Source organism: Scedosporium apiospermum (assembly GCF_000732125.1).
Source record: "Scedosporium apiospermum strain IHEM 14462 chromosome Unknown SEQ_SAPIO_0110, whole genome shotgun sequence".
NCBI lineage: Eukaryota > Fungi > Ascomycota > Sordariomycetes > Microascales > Microascaceae > Scedosporium > Scedosporium apiospermum.
Genome location: NW_015971811.1, coordinates 171458 through 196940, shown reverse-complemented (window position 1 = coordinate 196940; position 25483 = coordinate 171458). Strand labels below are relative to the sequence as shown.

Below are 25483 nucleotides of genomic sequence, written 5' to 3'. Positions count from 1 at the left end.
GTTGCCTGGTCAGTCAACGGCGAATAGAGTAGCTCCGGCGAGTAAGCACGTCACAGTTCCAGCTGGAGACAGACAAGTCCCACAGTCGGGAATTTATTGACGTATTTATGGACCCAAGCCTCAGACTCTCACTCCCCAGGCAGCCAAACACCTCCGACATCTTCCGCCTTCTGTTGCTATTCACAATCCAGCCCTTTCCTCCTCCGTGACAATGGGCGAAGAGGATATGTTCTGTATCCATATCCATACCGACTCTCCCTCTAAACATGCCTTGTGGGATTATTGGGATAAATTTGTCATTAGGGATGGGGAAGATTAAGGTATGGGATCAATAGCCCGGTCTCTAAACGAGGCAGGTTAGGAGAAACTCGGATGACTTGACCTGCCGAAGTCATGATCGGTTACCTTGCGATCGAGACTGTTGCCTTCAGGTTGCTGTACGGTTCAAGCATCCGACTCTAAAATAGGCATTTCCTAGGCAAGACCCTACCTCTAACCAATGGCAGTGTATTAAAACTAGGCAAGTCGACCATGTAAGTCCCCCTCAGTTCTTGAGTGGGATTGCCGTAACATATCGTACTTTTTTCCGGGGGGGGGGGGGGGGGGGGGGGGGGGGGGGGGTAGGGTATTGAGGAACAAGATATTGTATAGATGCTAGCAGAATAAGCAGCCGAGAGGAAAGGCGTCAATGAATACATGTAGAACTATGCATTGAAATGACTACGGCGCCGCATTGGGAGATCAGTGTCGTCTTTAATATTCTCTGCTGCGTTGGGTGATGATGTCAATACTTCGTCTGCCAAAGCCAGGGCCCTATTTCGAAGAAAAAAAAAAAGAAAAAAGAAAAAATCGTTCCTTAAACCCAAACTACTTTGTAGATGTACGAGACAATGGCCGGCGACGCAAATGCCACACGCCTTAAGCCGCAAACTATGCAGACCGATTGAAACCATCAGTGCCTAACCGCCCCTTCCCCTCTCGTTCCCGGTGACACTAATGCTAATGTACGAAGTAGTGGATGGGCGTATGAGGCATGGCCGGGCGAGGGCAAACATTTGCTAGATCCACCCTGCAAGTAATATAGTCGGTTGATCCAATCCCACCCTGTCGCTGTCAAGCTATCAACATCCCATGGACTGATTCCTCGGCGTCCAAGGGCGGCGGTGGTGTGTGTGGGATCTCCACTTGGCAGGCTTCAAGCTTGCGTCTCACTGCTGTTATTTTCCCTGGGTGGGCCCCTAATAATGTCCGCCGTAATCGAATGCATTTGAGTGTAACTGTGTAGTGTACCTGTATCCAGTGTTGTCTCAATCCCAAGCCATTGATCATTGTTGAGCTCCCAACACCAAGTAACCTGATGATTGATCCATTGTTCTGTTTACGTCGTACGAAGCAGTTTGCACTCTCCACTTGAGACTTGATCGAGGCCGTTGGGTGCCATTGTTTGTCGACCTTCACTCTCCCCCTTGTTAATAAACGAACGGTGGCTTGTGAGTTCGGACCGTGCTGGTCTTGGTGTTCCACGAACGGTGGCTTGTGAGTTCGGACCGTGCTGGTCTTGGTGTTCCCCCCCTGATGGTTCATCCTACGCACCCCACTATGCCACTATGCCACTATGGAACTCAATCCTAAACTCTCGCCAGGCTCATTCGTCTAATTCGCCTCACTCCCTCTGCTACTGTACACGACTATTCTAGTAAAGACCACGCAATCAGGTGGATCAAATGCACTTGGTTTAAAATCTCAGCGTCGACCCCCCCGAACGAAGAAATCCTGTTATGGTTATCGCCAAACTCAACTCAATCCATCCTGCGCTTCCTCGCGTTCGTTGGTCTGTCAACTTGTTCTGTGTTTCAGCGACAGGACAGAGTGGGATTTTAATCCAACAAGGCTGATGCGGGGCTGCACTGCCTCCGCAGGTTTCAATCCTTCTTCTGTTGGGCGACCGACCCTGCCTGGCGTTGTGTCACTTAGCGTGTTTGTGAGCCGCCTTCGCTTCTTAATATAAGCCGACTTGTTGCAACTTTCATGTTCCTTTCTTGTCGTGCCACCTCTCCCAGCATCCAACTCTCGACGCTCGTTTCGAAATACGGCTTAAAATCGATATAATTCGTGCGCATCAATTTTGACACTCTCGCTTTACTGGCCCATCATGACGCAGGTCGAGGAGCCCCAGTTCAACACTCTCGCAGAACGCATCGCTGCCCTCAACAAGCAGAAGAACTTTGCCGCTCCCGACACTTTCCCAAAGAAGCGTGCCCCGCCGCCACCACCCCCCGGTCCAACGACATCGTCAACCCAACCAGCGCCGGTCGCAGCCAAGGCTGCACCACCGCCTCTCCCCCGCCGACATCCAAGCAAACCGAATATCCGCGACAACGCGATCTCCGATTCACAGCCGCCGGCGCTACCCACCCGAAAGTCATTCAAACAGCCTTCGCCTGCGCCGTCTCCTGCTTTGCCTCCGCGGCGCTCCACCTTGCAGCCGGACGTGGATGTTCGACGGAACTCGACCTCGTCCGATATTTCTCACATTTCCAACCTTTCCATCAGCAGGACCAATTCCTCGAATACGAGCTTCGTTTCAAACGATGGCCAGCCAACACGGAAATTGCCCCCTGCTTATAACCCAGCGACTCTGCCTCCCCTCCCCCCAAGCCGGAGAGAGTCCGAGGCTAAGGAGGCTGCACAACATGCAAAGTCTAAATATTCGCCCGGCTCCCGACCGGTAGACCCCCCTCCGAGACCATCGCAGCCTCCCCGCCTACCGTCACGGCCTGCAAAGTCCCCCGGCGTCACGCATGGAGTGGTCGATACGAAGCCATCTACACCTCGTCGACTCCCACCGCCTCCTGATGCGTACGTGAAGCCTCCGCCTAGCCTGCCTTCACGTCCTACAAATGGGAACGGGAATGGTGTGCCGCCACCCCTCCCTTCTACTGGTCGGGACTCGCGAGATGCCCCACCACCAGTGCCGATGGCGTCGCGGCCCTCTGTTGCGCAGATAGAAGACGTTAAGTCTAGGGCTACGGCCTCATGTCTCCTCTGCCGAGATTTCTCTGCTCCTGATTCCGTCGGGGCGCAGTATCCACGGGAATCCCTTTCTCGACAGGATCCAGTTGGTTTCCTAGCTCACGCGCTCTGTGATCCCTTCACATCCTTGACGGACAAGGCTCGAGCGATCTTTACGTGGGCACATCATAATATCGTTTATGATTACGAATCGTTTTGCAGCGGCAATCTCCGCCACGTTACGGCCGAAGACGTCATCTTCTCCGGAAAAGCGGTTTGTGCCGGATACGCGGGGTGCTACGAAGCCATTGCGAAGAGGGCCGGGCTCGAGTGCATCGTAGTTACCGGCCACGGAAAAGGCGTAGGGTACACCCCTCTGAAGAAGGGCGAGCGTGCGCCTCCCAAGAAACCCGACGGACACGCATGGAACGCCGTCCGCATTGACGGGGGCGAATGGAAACTTCTCGACGCGTGCTGGGGCGCCGGACACCTCGACGTTTGCACGAACAGTTACAAGAAGCAGTTTTCTCCCATCGAGTTTGGGGCTAGCAACGAGGTCTTCGGCATGCGTCACTATCCCCAGAACCCGCGGCACTTCTTCCGCGCAGACGGCAGGGTGCCTACTTGGGAGGAATATTTCACCGACGGCCTTGACGACGAGCCCGTCAAGAAGTTCGGCAGTTTGTACGAGGACGGCTGCGCGGGGCATTCCGTCAGTCCGCGGGAGCGCAACATTCACGTCTACAGCGGGCAGGTGGTACGTTTCCAGTTTTCGAACATTTGCGAGCACTGGGCCAAGGTCAACCACGGAAAGCTGCGGAAGCCGTTCTTGCTGAGCATTAAGGGCCTCGATGGACGCGACGAGCAATGCATTCCCTTTGAGACGGACGGGTACTGGTGGTGGATCGACGTCAATGCGAGGGACCTCGGAGCGCCTGGGCAGAAAGTCACACTGATAGTGTTGGAGACGTTTGATAACAAGGATGCGACGGGGGTTACGCCGGCGGAGTTCAGGAGGGGATTCCGAAGGGTTGCGATGTCCATGACCTTTAGAGCGGAGTGGATGTTGGTGTAAATTTTTTTTCTATCTCTTTTTTTTTCCTTTTTCTTTTTCACTTCGGTATCCTCATAAACAATGGGAAAGGAGAGAATATGGGATAATGGGCAATAAGGACGGATCTCGAAAACAGATGGGAGTTTAGGACGGAGGAACTGGGATTTTGCATTTTATTTTCAAGCTAAAGCTAAGGCAGGCCACCATGAACTAATAACAAGCTGTACGTTTTTCTGAATCGATGTCTCTTGAACGTTATTAAACAGAGATCGGAGTTGAGATCTTGGAAACGTGGGAGTACATTCAGATGTACCTCACCGTGTAAGATTACATAATGCCCCTATCACAAGCTTGAAGTTGGCCCACGAGGCGAGGCCCTGACCATTTTTTTGTGAACTTGTCCTTTGCCATTACGAGGTAGACCACGCTAAATCGCACTCTGGAAGTCGCGATAGCCGCCACCACCCCCCAAAGGACGAGGGAAGCCGCGACAACCTCGATCCCTCTTTCTCAACATTGGGAGCTCACATTCTTTTGCAAACACAAATTTTTGGTGGGGTCCATTCAAAGACGATGAATGCGATGCAGATTTTACCCTTCTTTCTCCCCTTTTCTTGTAGTTGTTACCTGTAGGCACCGCCAGATTCCTACTTCTTTCATTTCTGCCCCCTGAGTCTTTCTCCACTCCTTCGTTTCGTGATTAGCCTCTAGTCACAGAGGAAAGGCAGGAACATCTGTGATACTGAGCCGAAGAACCCCACCTCCGATCGTGAAATAACCTCACCCCCCGAACCAAGGCCTGCCGAAAAGAACAAAGCGAAGATGCCGACCCTCCCCGAGACCCTCAGCCGCACCGAGTCGGTCGCGCACCTCACCCTCGTCGGCGCATGTCTCGCGATCCTCGCCAACACCTTCAGCGGCGACGGCGAACCCCTCGCCGCCTCCCTGGCCCTGAGCGGCATCGCCTTCAGCCTCTGCTACTCGATGATCCGCTGGCTGGGCCCTACCTTTGTCAAGCACGGCTTCAAGGGCAAGGACCTCTGCAAGGCGAACAGGCCCGAGATACCCGAGTGCATGGGTGCTGTTTGCGCCGTGGTCTACTTGATTGTGATTATCGTGTTTATACCTTTTCCGTTTTACAAGGACATTGTTGCCGCTACTAGTGGTGGTGGAAACAGAGATGTTGTCCTGAAGGTTCAGCATGTCAACGAGGGACGGTTCTTGCATAGGTTCCCACATAGTAAGGTAATGTTGTGTACCCTCGCTCTGATATTAAATTCCTCCATACTATATGCAATTGGAAAGGGAGTGAAACGCTAACTAGTCTCACTTCTCTTCTCTAGCTGGCATCCTATCTATCGGCGATAATATCGCTCCAAACCATCGCCCTCCTCGGACTCGGCGACGACCTCTTCGACATCCGATGGCGTCACAAATGGTGGATCCCCGGCCTCGCCTGCATCCCTATCCTCGTGGTCTACTTCGTCGACTTCGGCGTCACGTCCGTCGTCATCCCGATCCCCCTCCAGCCTTATCTAGGCGAACTCTTCGACATCGGTAACTTCTACTACCTCTACATGGCCTGCGTCGCCATGTTCTGCCCCCAGAGCATCAACATGCTCGCGGGCATCAACGGCATCGAAGTCTCCCAGTCCATCGTCATCGCCCTCCTCCTCGTCTTTAACGATTGCCTATACCTCTTCACGCCGTACCCTCATCCGGCTACGGACTCCCACCTCTTCTCCCTCTACTTACTTCTCCCCTGGCTCGGCGTCTCCTTCGCCCTCCTCTACCACAACTGGTATCCCGCCCGCGTCTTCGTCGGCGACACCTACTGCTACTTCTCCGGAATGGTCTTCGCCGTCGTGGGCCTCCTTGGCCACTTTTCCAAGACGCTAGGCCTTTTACTCGTCCCGCAGTTCTTCAACTTCCTATACTCCGCCCCGCAGGTCTTCGGCCTCGTCCCCTGCCCCCGCCATCGCCTACCCAAATTCAACGCCCGAACAGGCCTCCTCGAGCCTTCCGTCACAACCTGGGATCCCGAGAACGGCGTCCAGCCTCGTTCCTTCGTCGCCCCCGTCCTGCTTCTTCTCGCTCGCCTGCGCCTCCTCAAGGTTACTCTCGACAAGGAGGGACGCTTCCTCGAGACGAGCAACTTTACCCTGCTGAACCTCTGGCTCGTCATCAGGGGCCCCATGAGGGAGGATCGCCTTGCTACTGAGGTTACGGGCCTGCAGTTCGTTCTTGGCCTTCTTGGTTTGTTTGCGAGGCATAGGCTTGCCCTTCTAGTCTTTAAGGAGGATAACTTGGGCAAGACGCATCTATGAAGTTGAATGCACAAACCGTCGTTTGAATCGTTTTCTACTGTAGAAAAAAAATGAAAGTGATGAATATAGAATACTTCTCCTAGCAAAAGAGAATCTTGCAAGAGGAACTACCGTTCGAGAGGAAATTTGATGTCTTCCTATTCAGTTCTAAAATGATATCGCGAGATACCCCGTATGAAAACCTGCTCAGTAATGTCGAGTCTTCAGCTCTCCTCGCGAAGCATTAATACATTATTCCCATCACGAAGCCATAGGATAGAGAGAACTCATGTTTTAACAGCGAAAAGGGCTAAAAGGACAAAAGTTGCTCGAGAGCGGACGAGGTACAGCCGTCTCGGCAATTTTTTTATTTCAGTTCATTTTTCGAATCCCTCCACTTTCCCTTCCGCCAAGGCTTGTTTCTTCTTCTCTCAAGAATAGAAAATAGAAGAAGAAAGGGCAGGATATCGAGTAGAAAAAGAGGGCAACCGAAAAAGGAATGGAAAGGAAGAAAAAAAAAAGGAAAGCAGGAGCGAAGCTAGCTCTCTCTCTCTCTCTCTCTCTCACGTATCATAACCAACAATAAATAACAGGAGTCATAAAGATAAAAAGTGAACAAAGGGAAGAACGAGGCGGCTTTAAGGCTTCAAGCTCTCCAGACCTTAGCAACTACAAATACATTGATTGTGGGATCTTTACCCGGACCGCCCCCCAAACCGGATCACCAATGAACACCAGAAATAGCAATAAAAGGGGCCCCCCAAAAAGAGACCCAAAGTAAACCGTATAACCCCTTCCTTACCCCCATTTCATAACCGCAAGACCAGTATTGGGAATATCCGTAAAGACAAGAAGAAAATAATAGAAAAGAAAGGGAGTAAAATCGGGATCGGCCGGAAAAGAAGCCCAAACAAAATAATAGAGACTGCCACCCCAAGATTCAACCATCGCCAAGACATCCCTTCGTTGTTGTCCTTTTACCCTTCGCTTTTCCCTCCTCAATTTGATTAAAAGGAAAAAAAAAAAAAACTCCGGGCTCATCGGTAAAGACATCGAAAAACCCCAAACGCAAAAAAGAAAAAAGAAAAAAAAAAGGCAAGAAAGAAAAAGAAACCTGCGAAGAACCGCCTCCCCAATTTTATGACGCCAGCGCTTACCCATTATCCCCAAATAAAAACGTAAAAATAATGGCTATGAGCGCGGCGAAGGATGAGGTGCTTTATATTCCGGGATTCATCCGTACGGATTCCGCTAGACCGTCGATCAAATTCGGGAACCATCCACAAAAACGGCAATGCCAGAGTGATTTGAGAAATCGCGGGATACGTGCGAGGAACTTGTCGGGGATCGGAGTTGAGGAACGGGATATCGTAATCGAATCGTACAGCGCCAGAGAGACCTTCCCCATCCACACTCAAAGTATTCATGCCAAACCTGAACGACATCATTTCTTTCTTTAATATATATATAATACAGAAGCTTCTTGAACTAACGGGAATGGCCGCCGTGTCGTGAATGCCTCGGGATTAAACAGTGTCGCCAATCGATTTGTCGCCAATCAGGGAATCGCCGTTCAGCTCAGGCTTCGCCTCTTCGGAAATAGGTTTCGTGGCTGGTAGTGCGGTCTTTCCAGCGGCCTTGTCCTTATCCATCCTACTTCTCCTGTAATCGCTTAAACTCAATTTCTTCTTCACCGGACTCGGCTGCACGCCGTTCATTACCGATGGGCCGAATGGACTAGCAAGATTGGTCGCTGAGAAAGGCGACTGCACCAGAGAGCCTACTCCCGAGACGGGAGTGTTGGTCAAGGAAGCGCTACCGGCGTTAGTGAACGCGGGCACCGGTGGCATCTGCACTCTCAGATCTGGCGTCCTCGTCTTTGAAGGGCCAGCCGCAGTCGATTCGGTACCATCCACATTTAACTGCGATGATACCATTGTCGGCGAGGTAGAAGCAATATCAGCCATTGCGATATCTGTAGAGGTAGGGGCGGGAGATGTGGTGGTCGTGGAGACGCTATCCTTCGTCAGGATAGGCGAGCTCGATGCAGAAGGATGTTCTGTTCCGGGAGAGTCGATGTCCATCGCTCCAGATTCGCTATTTGCGACGTCGACCTTCTTACGCTCAGCCTCGTCCAACTTCTGGCGATGGCGGTTATTCAGCAGTCTCTGCGATAGGGAGATAACTCTCCGACGAGGCTGGGGACTAGGGGTCAGCGCGCTAAACCATTCCCCATCCACAGGATCCGTCTGGACGGCAGCATCACAGTAGTTAGCATGCGGTGCGGATGATGGCCGCCGTAGAGGCCGAACAGAGTCGGGCTTGGCCATAGCAAAGGGGGGAAATTGCGCGCGAGGCGAAAAGGCACTGGCTGGAGACCCGGACTTGCTCCTAGACGTCCCGGCATCGACGTAGTGGCCATTCGAGAGGTTGGGTGTCGTACCGGCAGGTGTCCGGGCCGATTTCGATTTTGTTGAGCTCGCTCCGTCCGACACGACTCGTTTCTTTTTCCGTTGCGGTTGCTGCTGCTGTTCCATCAGACGGAATTTCTCTTCGGCCATAGCCACCTTACGTTTGTCGCGATCGGTCGGTTCGGTGAGTATTCCCAGTTGGTCGAAGGCACCACCTTGATGGAACGGAGTGCGGTCGCGACTAGGTGGTTTGCTCCGTGATGACGTCGACCTGGCATCAATATCGGGGCCGTCGTCAAGATGTCCTTCGCTGGCGGCACGGCTATTCGTCGCGTAGCCAGTGCTCGTCGGTGAGACGTTCTGAGCCTTTGCCTTCCTCTTCTTCTTCTGCTGGGCTGCTCGGGGCTGAGTTTTGGCGAGGTAGTGACGGTGGAAGCGAGCAAAAGCACAATTGATGCCCAAGTCGCACGCACAGCCTCCATATTCCGAAAGCAGGCGGTGCAGCCACGTAGATATATCCCGATACTCCGTCTCGTCCATGTCAGGCTGCTCGGATGCACCCATCTCATCATCCCCAAGGCCGAGAAGATAAAGCAATCGCGCCTTTTCCTCGTTGGGGAACCTGAAATCCCAAGGAAGCGTTATTTGTTCCTTGGCGGCAATGTGACGGTCGCTGACAAGCCAAAAGTGATACTCAGAACCATCAGACAGATACGTGTCGAGGACGGCGTTAGGCTTGCAGCTGCGCCGTACGTATCGAGCCTCGGAACCTTCTCTTCGGGTGTCAATGTACAGAGGGAGGAGTGGGTGGAAGAAGACGAAAGGAAGAGGGGATGTCAATTCATGCCATAGGTTGTCAAAGTCTGCACAGTAGTCCTTTTGAAATCCGATCTGTCCGTTTAGCTCCATCAAGGGAACATCTTTCTCGACAGCAGATGGTGTCGCGAGGTATTGTAACCGGAGCTTTCTTCCAGGCGTAGGGGAATATGACTTGTGCTCCACGCGTAAAGCACTCTTTATCGACTCGATATTGGCGGGTAGCTTCTGGAAAACGTCCTTGTATTCCTGGCCAGTCTCCTTTTTTAGCCGATCACGATCTTGAAGCCAGAGCGACATGGTGTTAGATATGGTAAGGCTCGCGAACGAGTTATTTTGGACAATTTGGACATCATCTTCGCTGTGGAGGGAGAAAAAATTGGCCGAGTAATTGTGGAGCTCAAATTCGATGGGAGGATCAGGAGGCGTATTGGCCGGGCTTGGCTGTTGTTGCAGACCATTCGTCTGGAGTTTTGCATGGGCATGGGCTGGGCTCTTCTTGGAGGGCTGAGAACTGATGGAATGAGAAGAGCGATGGGAGGTTTTTGCCTTTTTAGCGGGAGGATGGTGGTCACTCGGGCTCGGATGCTTGGCGCTGCTGTCGTGGCTGGTGTGGTTGTTGCCATTTAACTGGAGGTCGTTAGGTTTTGGCTTCTTCTTATGGGTCTTAGACGTAGGTCGCTTAGGTTTCTTGTCGTGTTCCTCGACGAGGGCATTGCGTAGTTTTTGCGTCCTCTCGATGGCTCTCTTGTGGTCCAGGGGACGGGGTTTGCATTGATGACACGAATGCGAAAAGGTCTCGAGAAGGGCTTCTTCGCGATTATCGGGGTAGAAGCAGTCAATATGCTGCCAGGTTTCGCATGTCTCGCAAAATATCGTGTTTCCATCATCGTCAGGGAAATTGCAGATACACTTGATCGTGTACGGCTCTTCCTCCACAATCTCGACCTTGTGTGGCAGCTCCTTTGCTTGAGCGACGGGAGTTGCGCTGGTTGGGGTAGCGAGATTCTGACTCGGATTCGCGATTTGCGTTGACAGAGGCTGTAATTTTTCCGTCATAATCTAAGGGGAATGGCCTCGAGCGGGCGAGTTGATGGCTTCGAGGCTTCGAGAGGGGGGGAAAGAGTGAGCGGGTTTACCGGTACCGTCTGGGTAGCATGTCGATGCCTTCCTCGACGAAGAATTATAGGACTGGTGAAAGGGGAGATGGAAATTCGAGGCCTCGCATGCGTCAACTCGTCGGGTGGTGAAGGGGATTTTGGCTGGTTTGGGGAGAGGAAAATTGAGGGTGACGATTTGGACACGAAAGGGTGCAGAGTCGCGACGGGAGGATAGGGGAAAGAGAAATAGACCAGCAGGTGTAGGAAGAGATTATGGATCGAAATATAATTGTTGGACGCGTTGGTAGTCGAGGTGGTCGCTGATTGTTGAGATTGTTTGTATTCTCGGGTTCGCGAGATCGTGACGGTCGAGGAGTGGAGGCGAGGACGAGGACTGAAAGAATTGCGCCGGGGCCAAGGGCGAGTGTGACGGTGGGAAAGTCAAAATAGACGGGTACTTTTCGGGAAACGAACGTCTTTTTCGAGGCGCGTTAGTTCCGAGGCCAACCCAACACAAAGAGAAGTCACGATAGGAAAATGGCGAAGTTGAACGGGAAGGAGATGGTGATGGGAGAGGGAAAGAGAAAGAGGAGGGGACCACAACACGAAGGAACATTGAAGGAAGGAAAGGCCGGCTCGGTTGTGTGGGAGAATGGCTCCATGGTACTCTCGTTACAATAGAGACAGAGAGAGCGAGGGAGTACCAGTGCTGTGAGCGACCAGGAGCAAGAGGAAGAAGCGCAAGAGCAGTGGAGCGGGACGAGGGTGTGTGCTGTGGGACAGATGGGTGTGTGGGCAGAGAGCCAGCGCTGTTGGGATTGGTGATTGGGGGGTGTGGGCGCAGGCATCCAGGCAGAAGGAGTTGAGGGTTGAGGAATTTGGCACTGGGCGCTGAGGGCAGTGTGTGTGCACAGTAAATTACCGTCAGCGTGCACGAGGGGAGATATGTACTTACGTACAGGAAAGGTTGTAGGGGGGCGACGCTGTCAGAGGGGACCAGGCTTCACCCCAACCCTGTCTGACTGGTTGTGGCATCGTGCGGAGAGACGCTAAAGTCGCCAGCGTGCAGTTCCTATTTCAGTGAAGTGAGGGGGGGACGATCAGAGCAGATGGGATTGATGTCGGTGCAGGAAAATCAGTCCAATGTTGTTGTGAGAGAGGAAGTGAGTGCGAGGAGAGTACATCGCGACTTGCTTGTCCTCGCCTCGCTGATTGTTCTCGTGGCGGCGTTGCTTGAGACATTCAGGGGATCGTGCTCAATGTCTCGGCGAAGAAAGCAGAAGCCGACTCTGTCATCAACGCTCTGTTGGCCCTTCGGTAACAAAGCGACGATTCCAAAGAGGATAAACCTATCGAGGACGACAAGGTTTGGACGCAATATTTCATAGACCTCTCGTCGACCAATGGGTGGGAAGCTTGAATGGGCGGATCATGAAAAGACGTCAATAGGACGCGGTGCATCGTCCCCCCTCAATTTCATCTTCGAGGCTGGTCTTGAGGTGCTGGTGTCGCTTCAAAAGATTGGGAAATGTAACTGTACAAGGTGACGAAGTCTGCAAAGTCGCAGTTGGTCGCTGGATCCGTCCAGGCAGCCTGTACTATACATTAGAGGTGCAGCCAAGTGTTGGAGGTACCAGTAACGTGAAATTTTGGTGAGGGCACTGCAGATGCTGATAGACCCAGGCCTCGCTCTGAATGGTGAATTCAGCTCCAAGGGGGGTTTGAGCGACTCGCCTCTTTTCGGAACAGCATAACGCTGGTCTCGGGGAAAGTACCAGTACACGGGTGGAGGTCCAAGACTCGAAAGGCGGTGGGGAAAAGAAAAAAAAAAAAAAAAAAAAAAAAAAAAAAAAATAGAAGCCAGAGTACGGCAGACCAGTTTACCTCCGAGCGCAATTTTCTGGGTTCCTTATTGCCTGAGGCGCGAAGCTCTTCTCGGATGACTCTCGAGTTGTGTGCGGAAGAGAAGCCCCGCCATCACACATCCCATCTTGATGGGCAAGGTCGGCGGGTGGTGGTTTGAGAAGGTTCTCACGCCGAGCATATCGAAGGTAAGGTTCCATAAAAGTAAATAAATATGTCCGAAAAATATAATTGAGACGATGAGTTGGATAAGCTGTCGTTTCTTTTGTTTTTCTGTTCCTCCTCCTGGTGAGGATCTCGAGTTCAAAGTGTTACAGGACTGCGCAGTCTTACATGATAGGCGAGTGGAAATAGAAGAAGACGAAACGAAAACAAGAGCTCCAAAATTCAAAGGGTTGGTGAAAGTGGTCTGAGGCATTGGGCATCCTCCCTGTGTGCGTTGTGAGGTGAGGGGCAAAACCATTTGATGGAGGTGTACGAATCCTGGGCAATGCTAACAATTGAGCCGGACGCTGATTCGGCATTAGCTCCATCGGTATTAATGCAAAATGAGGCTGCCTATCATGGAATAATTCAGTAGAGTGATAACAATTTTGACTTTGTAGTAGATTCCCATTGCATAACAATACACGGGTACTTCGGAGCTTGGGTGGAGGATCCGCGGCTTCTCATTGGGGCAAAATCCAACTCGGGCAAAGTGTCTTCTTCAAGACTAGTGTACGACACAGTACGGGTACAATCATGGAAGAGCCTGTAATGAGGCAAATTTCCGGGAGAGCTTGTATCATTACCTTGTAGAAACACCGATGGAGATCATACTGTGTACATGCGAGATCAACCAACGTAACCGAACATTGGTTTTGCGGATGAAGGAGTACGAACGAAGTACGAAGTACGAAATAGCAGTGTGATGGCAGTTAAGTTCTCTGCAAAGTCTCTCCTCAGTTTTAGACGGCCTTCCTTCACTATTTTTAAGCTCCACTCTGTCTAAATGGTACGAAATACGAAGCCACTTCAGTGTCTGAAAATGGGCAATAACCAGAACCAGAGAAATCATTCCAACTTCTCAGGGTCCCCCTGTATTACTTACTCCCTGCACAATACCAAGTTTACATCCCCGACATTGCTCGGTTGAATTAATTTTGTCCTCGTATCTCCTTTTGCTCTATTGTCTCATGTCAATTGCTTTATCTAATGTCAAAATGGGTTTTTTGGTGTAAAACAAAAACAAAGCGCACGCGTGCATTTCTATGGCTCCTCTCCCCCACCCTGCTTCTTCGCGTGATATTGATCCTTCCTCGAGCTCTCCAAACCCCGAGTGTCCCTCACCTCTCTCGACCTCAGCTGCTGACCGCCGTTTCGGTCTTATCCACTACGAACTTCCCCGATCGATCATATCCTCCCGTCCAGGACCGGTTCCGATCCACCGAATCCGTACTCCGACGTACTCCTCGATGAACTTGATATAATCCTGAGCACCCTTGGGGAGCTCCTCAAACTTCTGGACCTTCGATGTGGACGCCTTCCATCCAGGCAGCTCCTTGTACACGACTTCGACCTGCCCGAGGAGATCCATATCTGCGGGGAAAGTAGGAAGTTCCGCTCCGGTCTGGGGGTTCTTGTAGCCGACTGCGATACACTCGTCAGTACATGGGTCCATCTTGTAGCTCGAATTGGCTTCCTTTGATTTTTTTTCTTTTCTAGATTGTGCGACTCACCGGCAACCTTGATCGTCTCCATATCGTCAAGCACGTCAAGTTTTGTGAGGTTCCTAAGACGATTCGTTAACACTCGCCATCCCTCGCTCTTGGCGAGACAGGCTGAACAGTTGAGAGGCTTTTGGAGGTTACATACAGCGCCGTGTAGTGGTTGAGCATGTGGGAGTACTTGATCTGAACAAGATCAAGCCAGCCGCATCGTCGTCGTCGCCCCGTGCTTACACCCCATTCACGTCCGACCTCCTGGAGGTGCGTGCCGACAGCGCCAGTATCCTCTGTCGCAAAGGGACCGGCGCCAACCCTGGTAGTGTACGCCTTGACTGTGCCAATGACGTCTCCAAGCTTGCGAGGGTTGAGTCCGAGACCGACAATAATTCCTCCCAAGCCTGTGTTAAAAAAGAAATTGTGTGATCAGCTAGGCTGTGGACAAACTTCCCAGACCCGGGAAAGCCTTTAGATTTCGAGATGAACGGTGCCTACCAGTATTCGAGGACGTGACATAGGGGTCTGTTCAATACCCAGGAGTTAGCAAACAATAAGACACGAATAGGCCAGGCCCCACTTGGGGGGACAGGAAGGGGCTCGCTCACAAGTTCCGTAGTTGACATCAAGCATGATGGCCTGCGAGCCCTCGATGAGTATCCGAGCGCCGCGCTGCTGAGCGTCGTTCATGAACGTCACGGCGTCAATGACGTAGTTGGCCAGCCTCTCACGGTAACCCTTGAAGCGCTCGATCTCGTCTTCGACATCGTACACAAGCTTGTCGCCGAATCGCTTCTTGTATGCGTCGGCAAGTTTGCGCAAGCGGTGTTCGAAGACATCCGGCCGGAACATCTCACTCATGGTGATGCCACTCCTGGTAGCCATCGAGGCATAACACGGGCCAATGCCTCGCTTCGTCGTTCCGATGGATTCGGATCCGAGTTCAAGCTCCTCGGCGGCATCGACGGCGCAGTGGAGATCGAAATCGATGTGGCAACGGTCCGAGATGAAGATTCGCGAGTGGACGTTCTGAAGGCCCTTCTTCTCAACCGTCTCGAGCTCGGAGAAAAAGGTGGGCACGTGGACGACAACGCCGGATCCGATGAGGTTCAGGCAGTTCGGGTTCATGAGACCGGAGGGCAGGAGGTGGAAGTCGTAGCTGACGCCGTTGGCGACAATGGAATGTCCCGCATTATGGCCGCCCTAAGAAGCCCAGAATAAGTCAGCTATTTCCAGTAGCATTCGTTGTCATCCCGAAGCAAGGCTATAAGCGCCTCGTAGAGGGGAGGGCTTAGGGGTTAGGAAGCGCGATCGATACCCCCTCGTCACGCGCTCCGGTATATCATTGGTCCCAGCTTCAAGAGGCAGATATGGGCGACTCAGCTGTGATACGCACTTGAGCTCTAGCGCAGATCTGCGCCGTGCCAGACAAGATATCGACCAGCTTTCCCTTTCCTACAGAGGTGTGTGAGTTGCGCATTCGCCGGCCGAGCCGAACTAGGATCAATTGTGTATGAACGGACCTTCGTCTCCTATAGACCATGTCAAATCGCAGTTAGCTAAATCATGCTTCTTATAGTGCGTGACCCAAGTGTTTTGGGATGTTCCTCATAAATAGCCATCTCCCAGATCTCCACAAAGTCGCTGTCGCGACACTGGGGTGGAGGGGCAGGGGACGAGGGGTCATCGGGGTTTGAGTGAGAAGGGGAAAAAAAAATTACTTACCCCACGCCGCACCCAAGACAACATCAATTGAACCCATCTTCTCTGTCGGCAAGCAAATGTACGTAGAATTGGCGGTTCTGTGTCCGGAGGACAGTTGGTTTTTAAGAAAATAAGACAGATATCTGCCTTTACGCGGACTTTTTCTACCCTTAAGAGATTGAGGGTACGGTTTCGGCTTGAGGGGTTTGTTCCTCGTTTTGGCGGGGTTCGGTAATGGTGTGCGATTTTGGATGGTGGGACAGGAGTGAATATAGAACGACGGAAATAGCGCCGATGCAGAGTCCGACTGTCCTGTACGCTGTCTGCAAGTACGAAGTAGTCTCCGCGAGAAGATCTTGATGGCAAAAGAGAGAAGGGAATCTTGACGCTGAGTGAATGGAAACTGCTCTAGGGAACGAGGAGAGTCCAACGCTAAATAGGGTATATAAATGACACGGGTCCTCCAGGGTTTGCTCCAAGTTTGCTCTCAAGACATCTGAAGGTCTGATTCTCCCACACTTGTGAAGTACTCAGGCGATCGGTTGCCGATTGCAAAGGAGCCAACGCCAAATGAAAATTTCTGGTATGGGCTAGTGCCAAGCAAATCTGTGACTCCCGAGGTATTGATACAACTCGGCCATTATCCGGCCCCAGGGGAGGAAGGTAGAGATACATTAAAATCGTTGCAAAACATCTGAAAATAGCTCTGTTGTCACGTTTGCATTTTCTTCATCTCTCTGCCCCTGATTTCCCTGTGAAGACGGAGAACGGCGTCGCCCATCCGACAGGAGAATGCCTCGGGTTGTCCTAGGAAGCGATTCTTCAAGCCTTAGGACGGGGAAACGAGAGCAATGAGGAACTGGCGGTGTCCAGACATCGCCCAATGATGTAGGTGTAAGCAAGCTGATGAATGGCGACTCAGTAGGCGAGGATTATCAATTCAGTCCGAAGGGTCTTCCCGGATACGAGGCATCTTAGCCGGAGAAGTAAAGGACGCCGGCAGGGACTTCTCCTACCAATTCCCGTAATAAAAGTGAGCCTTTCTTTGCTAGCCAGGCGAGTGCATAATCGAGCGCAAACATCGCCACTCGTTGGATACTGTCGCCCAGATGGTCGGCAGCCCGCGTGACAGGACGACTCTGGCCTTGTCTAGGCTTTAGGCCTTGGTGAAAGATGCGTATTAATACGCCATCTCACTAGTATTGTCGAGGAAATTCCCCCGTGAAAACTTTCGAATGACTCAAAGAGTAGGGGGAAAGCACCAAGCCGCTTCAGACATGTCCCACCTCTCAAGTGGTCAGGAGAGGGCCTATATCGGCGGCGGTGGTATTGGTGGCGCTTTTCTTATCTGCGAGGCTGCGCTGCTTCTTCCAGAAATTCTCCGCACCAGGGAAAAGACTGCATGCTGTATCAGCAGCAGGCGCCTGACAACATGAAGTATAAGACCGCCTCTATCATAAAAAGGCGGAGCCATTTGGGATCTCCTTGTGGGCGAGGTAGAGATTGCTCACCACAAAGGTAGAGATCGTTGAAGCATTGCGCGGAATGGATTGAAGTTGGCTCGACTTGTTTGTATCTCGGAGATATTGGCACTGGTTTATCACCGCTTTCGGCTTTTGGCAGGCAGGGGTCGCAGTAACTTCAAGGAACTTTCTAACTTAGTCACCACATCTCTCTGAAGTACACTCAAATAGCTGCCTCGACCAGTCAATACAATTGGAGAGTGAGGAGCAGAGCTCCGCGCAAGTAGACAGCACAGGCATCATCATGATCCATTAATTGAACGGATCAAACTCTGGTGGCATTGGAATCGAATATTACTGGGAGGAGAACCCCAAGTGTAAGAAGTAAGCTTCAATGTTACAGTTCCAAGTTACCTGGGGAATATGATTTAGCCTCAAGCCAGCCAATAGACGGTGCCGATGCTCCCACTACGGCGTGTCCCACCTGACCTGCCCAATCCGAGGTGAGGAGACGCCCCCCCAAATCAACCCCATGACGTGCTGCCTGTGCTCGGTTGCATTGCCTCGTCCAGCCATCATTCAATCCCTCAACCTCCTCAACCATTCTCCAAACAGGACACCAACCGAACAAGAGTATCGCTGCTCGGGAGCATCTCTTCTGTGGTCGTCTGCAGTGCTCAACATCGATAACTCATCGTCTTCTTGCTTTTATTCCTCATCTCTGTACGATAGATTCCTCCGACCGATACCCTCAACAATGAAGTTCTCCGCCGTCATCGCCGTCTTATCGGCGACCTTAGCGCCTGCCACCGCCTTCTTCTCCTCCCCCAGCAAGATCCGCGGCGACGACACCAGTGTCCCCGGAAATTCTCCCTTAGAATACTGTGACCCTGAGCACGACAATGATGTCCTCACGATCAAGAGCGTTGACCTCGTCCCGAACCCTCCTCTAGCGTAAGCTCACTTTCCCCATCGCCCCTTCTCCCAAGAAACCAACGGGGCTGAAGATCGATCTAACATACCCCATTTCTGCCAGCGGCGAGGAGCTCGTCATAAAAGCGGTCGGACACGCCTCCAAGGATATCGAGGAGGGTGCCTACGTTCTTCTCACCGTCAAGTACGGCCTCATCAAGCTCATCAGCACGACTGCCGATCTGTGCGAGCAAATCAAGAACGTGGATCTGGAGTGCCCTATCAAGGAGGGTCAACTCTCTATTACCAAGTCTGTCGATCTTCCTGCTGAGATTCCTCCTGTAAGTTCCCCTGAAGATTGAACTCGTCTCTCAAAATGCTGGGTGAGATTGCCCTTGATATCTGGATTGAAACTGACACTTAGTTATTCTAGGGCAAATATACCGTCCTTGCCGACGTCTACACGAAAGATGACGAGCCCATTACATGCTTGCAGGCTACCGTCGTCTTCGCGAGAGGAGAACGCTTCCTCAACTTTGAGCTATAAGATTGTGAGAATGGCGCCTGTGATATCTGCATCCGGGGTGTACACTGGGACCGTTTGATATGGGAAAGAGAAAACTGGATATACATGGATGGATACAGGCCCGTAATGGACCGTCGACCCGAGTCTGACACGCTCTCATATCGTTGTTTTATGCCCCTCCCTAACCGTCTCAGCTGTCCATGTATTCGCTTCCACTATTGGGATTTTAACCAGTTGGGTCTTGTTTTGCTGGAGTATCCAAATTTGTTTTCGTCTTTAGGGATTCATTGTTTCAGTGTTTCATTGTTTCATTGTTGATTAAAGCATACGGTAAACCCTCGCATTAACTCCAAATAAGAACATATCTTTGATATGACTTGAATCTAAGTTGCCCAGAACCCTTCAGCCCCATTCGAAAGCAAAAAAAAGAAGAAAACCATGAAGTCATAACTCGGCGCTATCCCGCTCACGACCTCACAAGTACGACACCCATGCGGTGATGTGACATTGCCCAAGAGAAATCAATCACTTCCTTTCTGCGGTCATCAACGACTGAACTCGCGCCATAATGCTATCCTTCGCCGGGTCGTAGGGATGGTCTTTGCTAGGAATCTCGATGATGGTAGGGAACGCCGCCTTGTGCTCCTCGATCTGGTGCCGTATCCGGTTCGCAATCTAGGTGCAGAAGTAAGTGTTTGCTCCAAACACATGTCAGGCGCCGAGATGGGCACCTATCCTCCCTCGCGTCCTTCCTCAAGTGTAGAAAGAACCTGGGCTATGGAGAGTCGGGGGACGAACATGTTGGTTGATGAGGACGATGCCAATGTCGTTTCTCGTCTTCGTGAAGTCCTCAAATGTATCCTCGATCTTTTTCGTCTCGGTCTTCGCGTCGACGACAAGGAAGTTCCTCTTTTGCGTTGGGCCTGCGGTTACGTGCTATATTTTCTTTTGCATCAGTACCAGGAATATACATCTTCGGGAATAGAACGGATCATGGGTAGGTTTAGGAAGGGAGGAGGGGGAACTATTACACCTATACCGGCGAGTAGGAGACCTGTTACGGAGTCCTAGTAGCTGTTAGCACGAAACTCAAGTGAGAAGCGCGACCGAACCGCTATGCACCCGTCTGAGAGGGTTCCAATATGAAGACGTCGATGCGGATAACATGCCTCGTCACCAATAACGGCGATGAACTGGCGGTCTTTGAAGTCTACGAGAGTAGACGTCATTGTAGCGAAGGAAAGTCTGGAGCGTGATTACTGCCGTTTGAGGAAGTCGAAAGCGGTCAGATATCGGAGAGTCGAGGTGTTGGAGAGCTCTAAAACAAGGTCTTGATTGAATGGTGAACCCCGCGATGAGCCGCTTCCTGAGGACCTGAGGTCAATGACGAGCTGCCTAGTCGCGCTATTAGCTAATCATGCACCCACTGACAGCCCCGTGCCAGCTGTACAATGCAGTGTACTGGAACAATAATAGCACCAGCCCCAAGCCGCAATCTTAACAATTTGTCCGCGCAGGTGGTCATAGCTTCATCTCCAGGTCACGGTCTCAAATGTTTACTTGAACCGCAAACCAAATAATCTGCTCGCAACGCACGCCGGCGACCAGAGAAATTTCCTGAGGGATCCCGACCTCCACAACAGACGAAAAAGACAAACTCCGTTACTGGAGAGGTCTTGCCCGTCTCTTCCGCCATCCACCACCCTCTCATCTGGCCAGGAATTAAGCTCTTTTTGTCAGGGTCTCGAAAATCAGGCATTCTCGTTGCCCCTCCGTCCCTGCGTGAACCCTCCCCCCTTCTCAAACGCGTCTTCTCACCGGCGCAAAATTCTTTGAGATCCGGTTGTTGCCGCTCGTTTGGAGACCCTCTCCGCCGTATTTTATTGGCGTTCGACGACAAACTTCAATTATCCTACGCCATGCCTCCTGCGCGAAGACTTGTACGAAGGCGGCCGCTGGCTGAGCGGATCAAGGCGATGCTGAATCCTATGGACTTTTTGCTGTGGCTGTCTGAGGAGATTGAGACGCGGGAGTGGGATTCCAAGGCTACGGGAACGCGGGCTGGTATTTTTATGAGCTTCGCCTTCCTGCTGGCTCGTGCAAACACGGGGAGTGGAAGCCAGGATGTGGATGATGTGTTTGGTGACGATACCAGCATCGGATGGATACCGTATATCGTACGTTGAACCCTCTCCCGAGCCGCAGCTAGTTTGGGTATATTCCCCTCTTTACTGCATTCAAAACTAATATATTGGCTCTCTGTGTGCAGGCATATCCTACAGTCTGGATACTCCTCGTTGCCTCACTGGCCAACGCTTACTACACAATCACACGGGTACGCAACTATAGACTCTTCGAGGTCAACATTGAGAAGGCTCCGCAGACACCATCAGCTAGGAGGGTAAAGGTGCAGTCTGAGTCCGCCTCGTCCTCACCCCTACGATTTCTGACCGACGTCATCGCAAACGAAACTGCGGAGTCACGCGCGCATGCGGACAAGTCCAACGATGTGTGGGAGATATCCGTGTGGGACCCTCTTCCCCTCTGTATGCAAATCTTCTGCCTGTTCAGCCCTGGCCATGTACTCGTGTACCTGCTTTTCGTTCCCATTGCGCCCCTGGATCCGCGACCCAGCGTAACAGTCTTCAACTGCATCCTCCTACAGGTCATACTTTCGGGACAGCTCCTGTTCATGCAGTCCCGCTTCACGCAACAAGGCAAGGACATGTCCATCATCCACCGGGAGGTGCTGCACGAGTATGACACCAAGTTCGTGCATCCTCGTCTTCACCCCGTGGTGCGGGATGTGTCTACTCAGGTTGATACGGTGACCGAGCCAAGTAAGACGGACCCCAACTTGTTTTCGCAGAGCGTCTCGCTCTTCTCGGAGGCCGGAACACCGACGACCGTGATCAAGAGGGAATTCCAGACCCACCCGAACCCAAATTACACAAAGCATATTAACCCGGATAGCAACGCGTATCCCAACGTGCTCAGCCCACGGCTCTTCTCCCCCGCCGCAACACCTCTATTGAATAAGACCGAGGCTTACAAATCAGCACAACGTGACATCCGGTCACCCGCGCATCGTCAAAGCCTCCCAGCGGCGATGATGACGCCGAGAGTCGCGAGCCCAGCGCCGCCGACAACTGTTGGATCTACGGTCGGCGGGAGCAGCGTTATGGGAACCCCTGTGGGGGTCTCTACGGGAACATCTACGGGAACGAACTTTGGGGGGAACTTGGGAGTCTACTCGCACGCGAAGTCGCCCCTCAAGAAGGCCATTAGTATGGGTGACATGAAGGCATCCTCGCCGCGGAACTCTCGGGAGATGGCTGCGCTAGAACAGCGTGGGTGGAACCGAGACTCGAGCCCGCTGCAGGGAGGAGGCGAAAGGGGATTCGCGGGTTCGAGTCTCGCGACGGGCGGTGGAAGCAACGGAAGCACTAGTGGCAATGCGCCGCGATCCTCGTTCGCCAATGCGAGGCTGGGAAGGGGATACACTACTGACAGATACCCATCACGATGGGCGTGAGGATCGCAGGGGAAAAGGGGGAAAGCCACCCGCCCTTACGTCCTTCCTTGTTTCGACTAGGTCCTTTTTTTCATTGTTTCACGTCTTTTAGAATATACGGAAGTGGTAGGAACGTGAATTTCGGTCGCCCTTCTGGACGGGCCAAGGACGACTCGGTCTCCTGATGTATTACTCCTCATCACTGGCCACTCCGCGGACCTTTCCTTTTCATCTGTCAATTGCATTGGTGATTCGGCGTGGCATTCTTCCTCGTTTTCTAGTCTATGGTTTCTGTATTTCCCTCTTCCCCTACCCCCCCCCCCCCCCCCTTTTCCCCCCTTCTTTTTCATATCTTTTTTCTTCGTTTCTTTTTTTTTTTCCTGTTGAGAGTTTCTTTCGGGGGTTTCTGGCGTTTATCTAAAAGAGGATTAAGGAGCGAGCAGGGAGGGTAGAATAAGTATCTGTTTAATACGAGATTTCTCTGCGACCATATTCATTGACCCTTGGTAAGAATGACAAAGAGCAAAAAAAAGTAAGGGATGGTTCGAAGCTCTCAAACTCGTGTTAGGCGGAGCTCGCCTGACAGTGGACTCATCGACGGGCGCTTCGTGGCATTTCTCCGAAGGTGGGGGACCTGTTTTACACTACCGTTTCCGCCCAGCCTCGCTGTCCTTGCTGTCTATTCGCCCGTCGTTTTAAACTACTATGCCGCCTTCTGTTTTGAGACGCATCCTTCTGCGCAGCTATGATGTGATGGCAGGCTGAAGTAGATGGATGGCTATGGACGTCAGACCGCCAGTTTGAGTCCAGTAGGGGCCATGTGACGACGACAGGCGAAATTCTTCAACTTCATTGGAAACCCTTTGGTCGGATCACCTCACACACAAGTTTTCGTGTTCTGCTAGGGCTGACCGGGATTACAATTTTATTCTTGAAGTATTGGATGGTCGTCGGGATTGATAAAAATAAGGTAATACTATGTGTCAGGTGCGGTTTTCTTTGGGTCTTGGGGAACTGGCGGAGCCGCAGCCTCAGCTTGACAGGACATCTCGGAGGCCGAATAAAATGTGGGCGTTGGTTGTTGACCAAGGCAAAGAAGCGGCCTTTCCTTTCAGTGCGTCCGTCCTTGGTTCCACAAGTAGGGGCCAGGCCAACTTCGAGATGGCTCAGAGATCATCAAGGCAGAAGAGGCGTTGGCGTATCACGATGGGACAGCATACCTTGTTTTCTCGTTGCTTGCTCCCTCTTCGCTTTGCTCGATCAAGAATTATTTGCCACTCAGACCCATGAAACGCCATGCTGGCTCACCAAAACTAGATTAAGGACCGATGTCCGGACCGACCGAGTGCGTCACTAACCTTGGCGTGGAAATTCGAGAATAAAAAAGAGTAAAAAAAAGTCTCGCCAGCTAAGTCCGAAATAGAAAAAATCCGAATAGATGCCGAAGACGGACGGACCGGGAAGCTGGGGTTACAGGGTGCCAGGGAGTAATGAACATGAACTAGTTTTCAGACACGGGAAGAGGAAAAAGGGAAACAAACATCTGCACCCTTGAGAAATTCCGAAATTTGGTCCAGAGGACGCAGGATGAGAAAGACACGAATCAGCGACGAGGGGCGGTGATGGCCGAACGACCTGGTTGGTGCTTCCTGATCCTTCCTGTTGTCAACTTGAAGAATTTTTTTTTCTTTCCGTGGGAGAAAGGAGAAAAATTTTTTTTTCCTTATTCTCACTTCGTCCTACCTTCAGCTCGAGACGGCATGCTTATGTTGGTGGAGTGCTGTTAAATCGACGGAGCAAGGTCATGGAGATGCGCGGGTGGACGTGCTCTGGATCGATGTAACACATCTCCATGCTCTGGGAGGGCATGTCTCATCGAATGAGATCGCATCTACCCCCAAGACGGCGTGGCTGCCAACTTCAGCCCACGTTCTGACCTGCTCTTTCAAGGATGGTTCGACGAGGATGAAAAAACGCCTTTTTCTTCCCAGCCCAGTCCCCGACTCCTGGGTCACCTCGACTGCAGGCGGGAAAAAATTAGCGCCGACAGGGCCTGCACAATGACGAAAGACTTGGACTGGGTTTTCCGAACATTCTGCACCAGCCAGGAGGGCGGATGCTGTGTCTGCGCCTGCCTCTTGGCTGTGAGTCCTACTGCAGGCCGCTCCCCCCTGGTCTGGCCAAGCCTCTCAAGCTCGAAACGACCACTTTCGTCTTCTCTCGCAGCGTGCAGGAACGATCTAAACTACACCTGGTTAAACTCCCTCGTAGTCGAACTTCCATTTTCAATAGTCTAGAGCATGGAAGACTTCCAAGTTTCCATGAAAAGGAGCCAAGCGGCTGGATATCTTTTTTTGCCCCTCCCCCTTGTGTCACCATGATGATCCTTGCTGGATGATGCGTGTAGGACATATCCAGCTTGCTTTTTTTTTTATAACGAGTCACCTGTTGAATCGGTGTTTCTGGCTTGATGGTTGCGCCAACTAAGCTTCTCGTCATTGGGCATCCGGAGACTTGGTTCCAGTCAAGTGGGATCCCCTCGCCTTTCCTTGGGATTGGATCTAGGCTCTTCTCCCAAGGCCGCGGATCACGCCGAGACCAGGCTAATTTGTGGTGTTCCCGCTGTGGCAAAGAGAACATCGGAGCGATTCTTCTTCTTCATCGCTCGTCCACGGCCCTTTTTTTGGTTCCCTTCCCCCCTTTTAATGAGGCTTCCAAGATGAGGGTTGAGGGTCATAATGATAGGCCGTGAATATCCGACGACCAGACTAACTAAGAGACCCAGGCGTAATATGCAGGGCAATTTATATCGACGGGCAAGCCATTAGATCCATCCTTATGCGTGCCGTGAGGCCGAAGAGAGAGCCACATGAGCCACCTTGGTGTTATTTCAGAAGCCGGGATGGGAATATCGAGGTAGGAGGAGTAGGTTAGCGCCACCCGAGTATGCAGCCCATGTTTGTTTTTTTTTCTTATTCGACATGCAAGATCTACTCGATCGATCTTATTCCCTTGTCGAATCTAGAACCTATTGCATGCCGATCTTTAGTTGTAGACCACTATGGAGTGCGCAGTGTGCGGTGTGCGGTGTGGAGGTACTCG

The 25483-nt window shown here is 51.9% G+C and overlaps 5 protein-coding genes and 2 pseudogenes across 5 annotated transcripts; 4 read left to right on the top strand and 3 right to left on the bottom strand.

Annotated features, from left to right (window-relative positions):
* Nucleotides 1-2152: 2152 nt before the first annotated feature.
* On the top strand, nt 2153-4087 carry SAPIO_CDS7038 (annotated as a pseudogene; the record flags this gene model as incomplete).
* An 801-nt stretch (nt 4088-4888) lies between these two features.
* On the top strand, nt 4889-6393 carry SAPIO_CDS7037 (UDP-N-acetylglucosamine--dolichyl-phosphateN-acetylglucosaminephosphotransferase; the record flags this gene model as incomplete). Its single annotated transcript, XM_016788980.1, has 2 exons — nt 4889-5311; nt 5410-6393. The coding sequence occupies 2 exons, from the start codon at nt 4889-4891 to the stop codon at nt 6391-6393; spliced, it is 1407 nt and encodes a 468-aa protein (XP_016640807.1).
* A 1505-nt stretch (nt 6394-7898) lies between these two features.
* SAPIO_CDS7036 lies at nt 7899-10658 on the bottom strand (annotated as a pseudogene; the record flags this gene model as incomplete).
* A 3276-nt stretch (nt 10659-13934) lies between these two features.
* SAPIO_CDS7035 (uncharacterized protein) lies at nt 13935-16024 on the bottom strand (the record flags this gene model as incomplete). The annotated part of the gene is made up of 8 exons (XM_016788979.1): nt 13935-14191; nt 14281-14333; nt 14417-14666; nt 14761-14787; nt 14871-15465; nt 15659-15717; nt 15786-15794; nt 15988-16024. 8 exons carry the CDS (start codon nt 16022-16024, stop codon nt 13935-13937), a joined length of 1287 nt encoding a protein of 428 aa, XP_016640806.1.
* A 2162-nt stretch (nt 16025-18186) lies between these two features.
* SAPIO_CDS7034 (uncharacterized protein) lies at nt 18187-18888 on the top strand (the record flags this gene model as incomplete). Its single annotated transcript, XM_016788978.1, has 3 exons — nt 18187-18383; nt 18466-18682; nt 18775-18888. The coding sequence occupies 3 exons, from the start codon at nt 18187-18189 to the stop codon at nt 18886-18888; spliced, it is 528 nt and encodes a 175-aa protein (XP_016640805.1).
* Nucleotides 18889-19392: 504 nt separating this feature from the next.
* Nucleotides 19393-20096, bottom strand: SAPIO_CDS7033 (uncharacterized protein; the record flags this gene model as incomplete). Its single annotated transcript, XM_016788977.1, has 4 exons — nt 19393-19542; nt 19666-19803; nt 19899-19921; nt 20045-20096. 4 exons carry the CDS (start codon nt 20094-20096, stop codon nt 19393-19395), a joined length of 363 nt encoding a protein of 120 aa, XP_016640804.1.
* A 690-nt stretch (nt 20097-20786) lies between these two features.
* Nucleotides 20787-22402, top strand: SAPIO_CDS7032 (uncharacterized protein; the record flags this gene model as incomplete). Its single annotated transcript, XM_016788976.1, has 2 exons — nt 20787-21044; nt 21137-22402. 2 exons carry the CDS (start codon nt 20787-20789, stop codon nt 22400-22402), a joined length of 1524 nt encoding a protein of 507 aa, XP_016640803.1.
* Nucleotides 22403-25483: the final 3081 nt, after the last annotated feature.